At 37.6% G+C, this 13,005-nt stretch overlaps 1 protein-coding gene across 2 annotated transcripts; it reads right to left on the bottom strand.

The window, feature by feature from the left end:
- Nucleotides 1–66: 66 nt before the first annotated feature.
- LOC129463638 (keratin-associated protein 21-1-like) lies at nt 67–1,406 on the bottom strand. Of its 2 annotated transcripts, XM_055244342.1 has the most exons (2): nt 1,282–1,406; nt 1,035–1,173 (listed from the first exon to the last, which is right to left on the bottom strand). In XM_055244342.1, the coding sequence occupies exons 1-2, from the start codon at nt 1,404–1,406 to the stop codon at nt 1,035–1,037; spliced, it is 264 nt and encodes an 87-aa protein (XP_055100317.1). The 2 variants fall into 2 exon arrangements, with proteins under 2 accessions (XP_055100316.1, XP_055100317.1); XM_055244341.2 differs by having other exon boundaries at nt 67–1,406.
- Between the last annotated feature and the right edge of the window lie 11,599 nt (nt 1,407–13,005).

The following is a 13,005-nucleotide window of genomic DNA, read 5'->3' as shown; positions in this document are numbered from 1 at the left end:
GTTATTAATATAGTAATCAAGATACCACAGTGGCTGAAAAAGAATTAAACTCAAAGCACTAAGTTAGTCATTACACAATTCCAGACTGTTTCATTAGGCAGTTGATGGTAATGCATGGGGAAAGCAAAGGGACATTAAGACAATAAATCAAATACATTCATGTGCTGCTAAACAACAGGGATATGTTCTGAAAACTTGAGAAATGTATCATAAGGCAATGATGTTTGCCATGCAGATTTCACAGTGTACTTACATAAACCTGTATGGTATAGCTTAGAACACACCTAGTTATAAGGTATAGCCTATTGCTTCTAGACTACAAACCTGCCCAGCATGTTATTGTATTGGATAATATAGGCAATTGTAACACAATAATAAATATTTGTGTATCTCAACTTATTGAAATCTAGAAAAGATCAGTAAAAACACAGTATAAAATAATAATAATAAAAAGACAGTACCTATATAGACCACTTAGCATGAATGGAGCTTATAGGGCTGAAAATTGTTCTGGGTGGATCAGTGAGTGATTAGCGAGTGAATGTGAAGTCCTGGAATATTACTGTACACTACAGTAGATGTCTTAGACATTAGACATTAGGGTAAATTTATAAAATACATTTTATTTCTTCAATAATACATTAAACTTAGCTTACTGATAATTTTTTACTTTATAAACTATATTTCCTTTTAGCTTTTTGACTCTTTTATACTAAAACATTGTGTTTTTTGGAATAAAGAACCATTTTTATTACAAACGATTGACTTCCCCAACAGTAGATGTTACGATCATTAACACAGTCATAACAGAGAATCAGAGATTAAGGGAGCAAAAGATAACATTTGGAAAACAGTCAGATGACACCATGGATCCTATGGCCATGATTTCATTCAAAGAAATGTAAGACTAGAGGTCCAAGACTCTGTCAAACATGTAATTCTTGGATATAGAAATCTTGGAGTATGAATCCTTGAATCAGCATTATCTTTAGACGTGTCATTTTAGAAGCAAATGGTCCTCTGACAGTGATGTTTTAGCAGGAAGAATAGCATCTTCTAAAGCAAAATGGCTGGTAGCCACAGTAGCCAGAGCCAGAGCCATATCCAGAGCCATAGCCAGTTCCATAACCACAGCCATGCCCACACCCGTAGCCAGTTCCATAGCCACAGCCAGAACCAGAGCCATATCCATAGCCATAGCCAGTTCCATAACCACAGCCATACCCATAGCCATAGCCAATTCCATAGCCACAGCCAGAGCCAGAGCCACAGCCACAGCCGTAGCCAGTTCCATAGCCACAGCCATAGCCGGAGCCATAGCCACAGCCATAACAAGAGACATAGCCACAGCCACAGCCATAGCTGGAGCCATAGCCACAGGAGTTGCCATAGTAGTTGCAACACATGTTGTCAAGAGGAGAGAATTGAGATGGGTTTCAAGAAGATGCTTCTGAGGTGTGGATGTCTTCTACTTCCCTGAGACCTTTATATACTGTCAGTAATTGCCAAAGCATATCATTCATTCCCTGACTTAGCCAACAAATATTTAAACTATTATTATGTGCCAGTCACTGTTGATCATCAACATTATTTTGCTTAAAATGAGCCAATTATTTTGGAGACTCTAGTTTCATTTTAGGAGCATCATTTTAATCTGCTCTGCCAAAGAACTGTCTCAATGAAATTATGTGCCAAAATATAAAGCTGATACCAATTTTCAAAATCTCCTATCAGTAGATATATATCTTACATAACAAGTTTTGGGGGGATCATAACAAAATTTTATCCTTTTATTCTCTCTCTTTTTTCCTAAAACATCTACCTCTACCCACAGGGAAAGAGACACCCCTATTCCCTTTCCTGAGTCATTACAACTTCTTTGCCAGACTTCTTTCTCCAGCTCACTCTGCACTTCCACACCTACCCCTTGTCCAACCTCCCTCAAATCCCAAGAAACATATTCACATCTGATCATTCAAAGCCAGGCTGTATGCTATCTGCAAGTGCTTCTTACATTTTCATTCCATCCACCAGGCAAACCAAGACCCTGGGGAGGCAGAGAAGCCCTCCTTTTGTCTCCCATTTCTTCAGCTATGTAAGTAATTGTCATTGAGAAGCCTTTTAAAACCTAACCAGCTTCATTTTATATATATATATATATATATATATATATATATATATATATATATATATATATATTTTGTTGTTGTTGTTATACTTTAAGTTCTAGGGTACATGTGCACAACGTGGAAGTTTGTTACATGTGTATACATGTGCCATGTTGGTGTGCTGCACCCATTAACTGGTCATTTACATTAGGTATATCTCCAAATCCTATCCCTCCCCCCTCTCCCCACCCCACGACAGGCTCCAGTATGTGATGTTCCCCTTCCTGTGTCCAAGTGTTCTCATTGTTCAATTCCCACCTATGAAGGAGAACATGAGGTGTTTGGTTTTTTGTCCTTGCAATAGCTTGCTGAGAATGATGGTTTCCAGCTTCTTCCATGTTCCTACAAAGGACATGAACTCAACGTTTTTTTATGGCTCCATAGTATTCCTTGGTGTATATGTGCTACATTTTCTTAATCCAGTTTATCATTGATAGACATTTGGGTTGGTTCCAAGTCTTTACTATTGTGAATAGTGCCACAATAAACATATGTGTGCATGTGTCTTTTTTAGCAGCATGATTTATAATCCTTTGGGGATATACCCAGTAATGGGATGGATGTGTCAAATGGTATTTCTAGTTCTAGATCCCTGAAGAATCACCACACTGTCTTCCACAATGGTTGAACTAGTTGACAATCCCACCAACAGTGTAAAAGTGTTCCTATTTCTCCACATCCTGTCCAGCACCTGTTGTTTCCTGACTTTTTAATGACTGCCATACTAACTGGTGTGAGGTGGTGGTTTTGATTTGCATTTCTCTGTTGGCCAGTGATGATGAGCATTTTTTCATGTGTTTGTTGGCTGCATAAATGTCTTCTTTTGAGAAGCATCTGTTCATATCCTTTGCCCAATTTTGACAGGGTTGTTTTTTTCTTGTAAATTTGTTAGAGTTCATTGTAGTTTCTGTATATTAGCCCTTTGTCAGATGAGTAGGTTGCAAAAGTTTTCTCCCATTATGTAGGTTGCTTGTTCACTCTGATGGTAGTTTCTTTTGCTATGCAGAAGCTCTTTAGTTTAATTAGAGTTTAATTAGATCCAATCCTAAGCCCAAAGAACAAAGCTGGAGGCATCACGCTACCTCACTTCAAACTATACTACAAGGCTAGAGTAACCAAAACAACATGGTGCCGGTACCAAAACAGAGATATAGACCAATGGAACAGAACAGAGCCCTCAGAAATAATACCACACATCTACAGCCATCTGATCTTTGACAAACCTGACAAAAACAAGAAATGGGGAAAGGATTCCCTGTATAATGAATGATGCTGGGAAAACTGGCTAGCCATATGTGGAAAGCTGAGACTGGATCCCTTCCTTACACCTTATACAAAAATTAATTCAAGATGGATTAAAGAATTAAATGTTAGACCTAAAACCATAAAAACTCTAGAAGAAAACTTAGGCATTGCCATTCAGGACATAGGCATGGGCAAGGACTTCATGTCTAAAACACCGAAAGCAATGGAAACAAAAGCCAAAATTGACAAATGGGATCTAACTAAAACATTGTTTAATTTCCATGTGTTTGTTATAATTTTGAGGGTTGTTTTTGGAGTTGGTTTCTAGTTTTATCCCACTGTGGTCTAGGAAGATACTTGATATCATTTTGATTTTTAAAATTTATTGGGACTTGTTTTGCAATCTATCATATGGTATATCTTGGAGAATGTTCCATGTGCTGATGAGGAGAATGTATATGCTGCAGTTCTTGGATAGAATTTTCTGTAAATATCTGTTAGGTCCATTTGTTGCAGACTGTAGTTTAAGTCCATTGTTAATTGCTGACTTTCTGTCTTGACAAACTGTCTAGTGCTATCAGTGGAGTGTTGAGGTTCCCCACTATTATTGTGTTTCTATCTATCTCATTCCTTAGGTGTAGTAGTAATTGCTTTATGAGTCTGAAAGTGCCAGTGTTAGGTGCATATAACTTTAGGATTGTAAAATCTTCTTATTACACTGATCCTTTTATCATTGTATAATGACGTTCTTTGTCTTTTTTTTTTTAGTTTTGTTGTTTTAACATCTATTTTATCTGATAAAAGAATAGCTACTCCAGATTGCTTTGGTTTCCATTTGCATGGAATATCTTTTTCCACTCCTTTACTTAGAGTTTTTAAGAATCTTTACATGTTAGACGAGTTTCTTGAAGACAGCAGATATTTGGCTTGTGATGTTTCATCCACCCTGTCAGTCTGTATGTTTTAAGTGGAACATTTAGGCCATTTATATTCAGCGTTAGTATTGAGATGTGAAATACGGTTCCAGTCATCAAGTTGATTGTTACCTCAAAACTTTATTTTCTGCATTTTGTTACTGTTTAATAGGCCATTTGAGTTTCATGTTTTTAAGAGGTTTTATTTTGGTGCATATCAAGCTTTTGTTTGCAGGCTTAGAACTCTTTTTAGCATTTCTCATAGGGCTGATCTGGTAGTGGCAAATTCCCTCAGCATTTGTTCTACTGAAAATGACTTTATTTCTTTTTCATTTATAAAACTTAGTTTTGCTGGATCCAAAATTCTTGGGTGACAGTTATTCTGTTTAAGTAGGCTGAAGATAGGACCTCAATCCCTTATGGCATATAAGGTTTCTGCAGAGAAGTCTGCTTCTGGTCTGATAGGTTTACATTTACAGGTTATCTGATTTTTTTGTCTCACTGCTCTTAGAATTTTTCTATGGAATGGGAGAAAAATTTTGCAATCTATCCATCTTACAAAGCTCTAATATGCAGAATCTATAAGGAACTGAAATAAATTTACAAGAAAAAAAACCATCAAAAAGTCAGTGAAGGATATGAACAGACTTCTCAAAAGAAGACATTTATGTGGCTAAGAAACATGAAAAAAAGCTCATCATCACTGGTCACTAGAGAAATGCAAATCAAAAAAACCACAATGAGATACCATCTTACACCAGTTAGAATGGCGATCACGAAAAAGTCAGTAAACAACAGATGCTGGAGAGGATGTGGAGGAATAGGAATGCTTTTACACTGTTGGTAGGAGTGTAAATTAGTTCAGCCATTGTGGAAGACAATGTGGCAAATCCTCAAGGATCTAGAACAAGAACTGCCATTTGATCCAGCAATCCCATTACTGGGTATATACCCAAAGGATTACAAATCATTCTACTATAAAGTAGAATGTAATAAACACATGTATGTTTATTGCAGGACTGTTCACAATAGCAAAGACTTGGAACCAACCCAAATGCCCATCAAGGATAGACTGGATAAAGAAAATGTGCTGCATATACATCATGGAATACTATGCAGCCATAAAAATGGTGAGTTCATGTCCTTTGCAAGGACATGGATGAAGCTGGAAACCATCATTCTCAGCAAACTAACACAGGAACAGAAAACCAAACACCACGTGTTCTCACTCATAAGTGGACATTGAACAGTGAGAACATGTGAACACAGGGAGGGAAACATCATACACTGTGGCCTTTTGGGAGATGGGAGTCAAGGGGAGGGATAGCATTAGGACAAATACCTAATGCATGTGGGGCTTAAAATCTAGATGCTGGGTTGATGGGTGCAGCAAACCGCCATGGCACATGTATACCTGTGGTATAAACTTGCATGTTCTGCACATGTATCCCAGAACTTAAGGTAAAATTTAAAACAAAAACAAAAATAAAACTATCATTCTATTGTATTACCAGAAAAAGTATCTTTCTGCATTTATTTAAGTAATCATTAATTTTTCATAGTGTTTTATAATTTTAGCTGTGTGAAACTTTCACATATTTTATCAGATTTATCTGGAAGTATTTTGTATTTGTTGCTATTATAAGTACCATATGAAAAAATTCAATTTCATATTGTTCATTACTCTTGCATAAAAAGATTTTAACATTATATATTATATTCGATTTCTGAAACCTTGATTAAAAAAAGATTTTTTTTCTTCAGGTTGACTTTAGATGTCCTGGTAACTACATGCCTTGGCAATGGCTTTGTGCAATAAATCTCCCAAAAATTCTTGGAGCTTTTTGTATCTGAATATCTAAATCTCTAGCAAGGCCACACAATTTTTTTCAATTATTCCCCCAAATAAATTTTTCAAACTTTTTGCCTTCTTTTTTCTCTCAGGAATATGAGTTATTCTTAGATGTGGCCATTTTACTAATCCCATATTTCTTGGAGACTGTTCATTTCTTTATATTCTTTTTTCTTTATTTTCTTCTGATGGGTTAATTCCAAAGCCTTGTCTTTGAGCTCTGAAATTCTTTATTTAACTTGATCTAGTCTATCGTTAGAATTTTTCACTGCATTCTGTAATTCCCTAAATGTGTCTTTCATTTCCACAAGTTCTGATATTGTTAAAATATCTAACTCTTTGGGAAGTTTTCATTCATATTCTGAGTTATTATTTTTAATTTCTTCATGTTGGTTTACACCTTTCTCTTTTATCTCATTGAGTAGTTTAATAATCAACCCTTTGCATTCTTTATCTGGTATGTCAAAGATTTCACAATGATATGGATTCATAGCTTGAGAGGTAATGTGATCTTTTGGAGGTGTTACATACATACTGTCATATTGCCAGAATTATTTTTCTGGCTCCTTCTCATTTGGATAGACTATTTCTTCAAATTATTTTTGAATTTATTTTTGATTTGACTGTGTTTTTTTTAATTTCTTTTTTCCCCTTAAGGATGTGACTTCAATGTTTATAGTCAATTGTGGTGTAATTCAGCTCTTGATGTTTTCAGGGGTGAAGACTCTGTATCAGCTCCTTGGTGATAGAGGGCCTGTGTATGTGGATTCCTCAGATGGTGGTTGTGGTAGAAATGTGCTCAGTGTATGAGCAAGTTTACTGTCTCCTATGAAGCTAGAATGGCAGAGGTCTGTTGAAGCCTATCTCATTCTCTTGTGGTTTTCACTTTATTTATTTTTCCCCAGTATTTTATTTATTGGGTTGAATAGTTCAGGCTGCAGTCGAGTAGGAAAGGTGTCCCTGGGTAGAAACAAGTTGTCACTAAAGCAGGTGGGTAAATGCAATATGCAATGATAGACAGAGGTCACAAAAGCCTTGAGAGGGTGGCTGAGGGATCTCTCAGTGTAACACGCTGAGGTCTTATCAGAGGCAAGAGTGGGAGCCACCTCAGCTCTCCTGCCAGGCCAGCAGGAAAGTGATCCATCTTCTAGTTATATTAATCCATCCTTACACTGCTATAAAGAACTACCTGAGACTGGGTAATTCATGACGAAAAAAGGTTTAATTGACTCACAGTTCCACAGGCTTAACAGGAAGCATGACTGTGAGGCTTCAGGAAACTTAAAATCATGGCAGAAGGTGGAAGAGATGCAAGGACCTTCTTCACAATGGCAGCAGGAAAGAGAGAAAGAGAGAGAGTGCACAAAGGGGTAAGTGTCACACACTTTTAAACAACCAGATCTCATGAGAACTCACTCACTGTCAGGAGACCACCAAGGGGGAAGTCCTCCTGTATGATTCAATCACTTCTCACCGGGCCCCTTCCCAACATGTGAAGATTACAATTTGAGATGAGATTTGGATGGGGATACAGAGCCAAACCATATCACAGTCATTCTCTTGGCCCAGTATTCTGGCTGTTCAGATCAGACGGCACCTCTTTTCATCTGTAGGAATGTCGAGAGGACATTCAAATAGAGAGGAATTGTTACCTTACCCCTCATGCGACCCTGAACCTGACGAGCACTCCTTGGTGGTGATGCAGTCGCCCTGAAGTGTTCCAGAAAGACTGTTTACAGGTACACCCATGCTGAGGTCCCATGAGAGAAGTCCAAGCTGTGTCTGTAGTGATGAATGAGTGGGAAAAGAAGTCCCCTTCTCCCAGACCTCTCACAAGTATCAGGGCTGCCTGAGTATTTGGATAGAGCTGCAGGTATTCCCTGCTGAGCCCAGCACTGCACCTATGCCTCTACTAAAAGAAACTTCCCACCAGCAGAAAAATTTTGGGACTCAAAGCCTGCCATCTGGATTGTTTTGTCCCATGGAATGTTCCTTTGATGTGGTGCATTCTTCTTTCTCCTAGGAGGAGAAAGCCCTGAGAGCTATTCTACTGTGTATGCTGCTGCTCCTCTGGGTCTAGCCGGACAGTGGGGCTGCCACACTTCAGGTGGATGCTCAGGAATGTCTGCAAGGGATCCAGTGATGTTACCTGTCCTCAAGTCTGTTTATAAGTACACCCATGCTGAGGTTCCATGAGAGAATTCCCGGCTGTGTCTGTAGTGATGAATGAGTGGGAAAAGAAGTCCCCTTCTCCAGACCTCTCACAAGTATCAGTGCTGCCTGACTATTTGGATAGAGCTGCAGGTACCCACAGCAGTGGGTACCAACACCAGCTCTGATGGGGGTGACAGGTTAGTGACATAGACCCTGTGAGATTCCTTGGTTATAAATAGCCTTGGTGTGTTGGATTTCTCCAATGTTGGTTGTAGTAGGAATTAACTGGTCATGTGGAAAGACTCAGGACCTCCTGGTTAGCCAGGGTGTTGAAGGCAATGATGATAGCTGAGGTTATGCACAGATTTTCTCCTTCTTGAGCACTGCGTTAATCTGCCTGGAGATGCCATAATGAACTGTGCCAGTTGACCTCCAGCCAGAAGATGACAGTTGCAAAAGAGTGCCAGTTATGATGGTAACAGTGGGATTTGTGTTTGCCTTATGTTACCTAGGGAGTTATTCTGGATTCTCAAGGAATGACCAGGGACATAGAGCTCCCAAAAGTTTCTGTCTTTTGTGGTAAACTACCACGGCAGGCTCAGGGGCAAAGCCAGGTGGGGGCTGGATCAGATAGGTCCATATTCTGTCTTTCCATGCATGCAACAAGCAATAGCCCCTGTGGGGATTGGTTGATGATTTTCTGGCTGCTGGGATAATGTTCTAGGTGGAAGCAAGGCTGCCTTTGTTGCATAGTTTACATAGGGAGTGTGGAGTAGCAGACGACAGTAAGCCTCATCCAGCTCTCATGTAGTTGGCAAGGCAAGTCTCACCCCTGTAGTGTTCTGCTAGCTATAGCTAGCTAAATTCCAGGCATTCTGCACTTGGAACTCAAAACTGTCCCAGACCATAAGCCTGACTTTCAGATCATGCTCCTCCTTGACCAACTGTTAAGCAAGGGCACCCAGCTCCATCACTCATAGCTGCAACACACTTCCCACTCATCCCCTGGTTCTGGCCAAGGGAGTTCATGCCCACTCAATTATATTGTGAATTTTGGCTGGGAGCTTCTCTTAAGCTGTGACCACTGCCTTATTTAGCTGGTAGACTTCCCTGAGGTCTCCTATGAGGTAAAGTCAGAAATGGTCTCCCTCCATCTACACTGGAGACTGGGAATGCATGCAAGGCTCTTCCAGTAGCTGTACTTACTTTTATATTCCCCATTGCTTCCTGTATCAGTTCCAGTGCTGGGTAGGGTTAAGGCCTTCCCTCATGGCCTGGGTTGCCAGGTTCCCTGCTGAAAGTATACATCCTGGAGGCAGTTCATCTCCTTCTCAGATTCTGGGAGCTTACAGTTTTCCACCAGGCTCACAGTATAGCATGCAGCCTGCAGCTTTTTTTTTTTTTTTTTTTTTTTTCAAAGAGTCTGGGATTTCTTTTAGTTTTTCTAAGTTCCTGAATCTGTTTTTGGAAAAAAGTTCATAGTGTGAGTCTACACATTATTTTGTCTTTCTATGTGGGAGAGGCATGCTAATAATGCATTTTTTTCTTTACATCCTTGTTCTATAAGCTTTTTTTCTGTTGTTTCCTTATCCTTCCTTCCTTCCTTCCTTCTTTCCTTCCTTCCTTCCTTCCTTCCTTCCTTCCTTCCTTCCTTCTTCCCGCCATTTTTCCTTCCTTCCTTCTTTCTTTTTTTTTTTTTTTTTGATGTAGTTTAGCTCGTTAGCCAGACTGGAGTGCAGTGGTGGACCTGAGCTCACTGCAATCTCAGCCTCCTGGATTGAAGCAATTCTCCTGCCTCAGTCTCATGAGTAGCTGGGACTATAGGTGCACGCCATCATGCCTGGCTATTTTTTTTTTTTTTTTTTTGTAATTTTGGTAGAGACAAGGTTTTGCCATGTTGGCCAGGCTGCTCTCAAGCTCCTGACCTCAGATGATCCACCAGCCTCACTTTTTAATTGTTATTTTCTTTACTTTTAAAACATTTTGTTAAAAATGAAAACACAAACACACATGTTAGCCTAGGCCTACACAGAATCAGGATCATCAATATCATTGTCTTCAACCTCCACATCTTGCCCACTGAAAGGTCATGTCGGACAACATGTGTGAAGCTGTCATCTCCTATGATAACAATGCTTTCTTCTGGAATATCTCCTGAAGGACCCGTCTGAGGCTGTTTTACACTTAACTTTTTTTTTTATTTTTTAAGTAGAAGGAATACCTAAAATAACTATAAAAAGTATAGTAGAGTAAATACATAAACCAGTAACATGGTAGTTTATAATCATTATTAAATATTACATACTATACATAATTATATGTGCTATACATTTATGAAGGTAGGTTCATTTACACCAGCATCACCACAAGTATGTAAGTAATGTGTTGTGCTATGAAGTTATGATGGCTACAGCATCACTAGAGGGCAGAAATTTTACAGCTCCGTTACAATCTTACGGAACCACCATCCTATATGCAGTGGATTATTGACTGAAACTTCATTATGTGGTACATGACTGTAACGTACATTAACTGTCTTAAATAAAAATCTTAAAGTTTTTAATCTTTTATTTCTTGCCTACAGCTGTTCTTTTTAAAATTATTCATTTTAAATAACTAGAAATACTTATATTGAAATAGCTCCCAAATCAAGATTCTAAAAATATGTGTCACCTATTCTAACAAAATATTCTCAGGGCAATTTTGAAAAGTTCCAAAATGACCCCTCAAAAATGCCCACTACAATTATTTTTATATGGCTAGTAATAGATCATGCACACATTCTTAGAATGGTAAATTTTAGGGGTATATCTATATTATTAGATGAAAAGATAAAGCATTCTTTGGTTAAGTATTTATATAGTGTTATTTTCTCACATTTTGGTAACATAGTGATGATTATTACAGATTTATTTCTGTTCAAGGTCAAAATACTATTCTAATACTGACAACTTATTTTACATGTAAGACATAAACTCTCGCTTTCATTTTTAAAGTTTTACGTTATGTATAAGACATTATGTTCAGAACTATTTTCACAATGTCAACTAATATTTGAGTAAGTTTTTGCTTTGAAAAATTCCTAGACAAGTAACTAGATTTTATTTAATGCACTCAATATTTAAACATTTTGTTAGTTAACACAAATTTATTATTATAGTAAATCAGATATTCCATAAATATCTAAAAATATACTTACCAAAAATATAGTTAATACAAGCACTCGGGCTGGAAATATCACTAATGAAATATTATATAGGGAATTTTTTATTCCTATGATTAGCAGTTCTTGAGCTTTTTTATGATTTAAGAAACAGCACTAATCTTAGAATTTATTTCTATACATAGACATAGTCTAAAGAATACATATGTATGAAACAATCAGTACACACACAGCATACAAGCCATGCTTTCCATGTCTTGTACTTTTGCCATTAGTGTGTAGATGGAGAGGCATACATAGATTTTTTTTATTGTTTTTGTTTTTTATTTTGTCATGTAAATTTGAGTTTGAAACTAGGGACTTACGTATAAAAATTCAAGCTATATCTTTCCTGATTAAAACATTTCTGGTAGAATCATTGCGGGTGAGTGAAAGAACAAACAGAAATCACAGGAGAAAAATTATTCCAAATGATTGCAGAAGAGTGAAATTGCTATAAATTTACGTTTGAGTACCCAATGCACAATAAGCCAAACACTGATATATCAGCGCTTAGGAGGAGAGAAAGGCTTTATTTGATTTAGCCAAAATGAGAGAGTGGGAGAGACAAATTCTCAAATCTGACTTGCCTTTGAACATAATAGGAGCTTTTATGAGTAAGGTCGGTATGCGGGAGGTGAGATCTCCTGGACAAAGCTGTTTCCATCCCTCCTCTGATCAGACTTCTGGATGTCTTCAAGGAGGTCTTCATAACCTAAGATTATTGTTCTTTAAAACAAAAACAATCTCATTAATCTTGTAGGCAACCCCTGGGGTTTAGAATATGAAGCTAATCAATTACTAGTGACTACCTTCTATCAAAATGACTGTATGCAAGCAAGCATGCATGCAGGAAGAAAAGGACAAAGAGAAAGAAAATAAGTGAAACAAACACCTTATGAATTTTATAAGTTACACGCTGATATAAATGGGATTCAAGGAGAAAATACAAGTTTTAGTAGCTTTAGCATGTGTCACCTGTTCATGAGGCCTCTAAAACCTGCTTATACATACTCAATTTTAGTACACCCCTACAGTTCGTGGACATTAGCATATATGCAATTGCTTTACTTACAGCCTGAAAATTCAGGAAAGTGAGCATCACAAAAAATTAAGCCAAATATAGAGAATATGTTTGTGTGAGTGTATGTAAGCATCCTTCTCAAGTCTTCTAGATATCTATGATACAATGAACATGAACTTGATGGCACATTAACAGTGACACTTAGTTTCCAAGTTAAGCTTCTTTAGATGCTTTGGCTAACAATGACAATTATACACTTTAGGCTGACTTAAAATTCTTTCATTTTACCAACTTTACAAATGTGATATTATATTGATACAAGTAAAATAGTGAATGTTTTTATGCTTGATTATTTTATCTCTTGCCTTTAAATTACAACAAAAACTTAAGAAAAGCTAATTTATTTAAAAGGAGAAGACAGAAAGAAAATAGGTAAATGGCTATTT

The sequence above is a fragment of the Symphalangus syndactylus genome, chromosome 15 (assembly GCF_028878055.3).
Source record: "Symphalangus syndactylus isolate Jambi chromosome 15, NHGRI_mSymSyn1-v2.1_pri, whole genome shotgun sequence".
NCBI classification, from domain to species: domain Eukaryota; kingdom Metazoa; phylum Chordata; class Mammalia; order Primates; family Hylobatidae; genus Symphalangus; species Symphalangus syndactylus.
The sequence above is the reverse complement of the archived record's forward strand: the minus strand, read 5'-3'. Positions and strand labels throughout refer to the sequence as shown.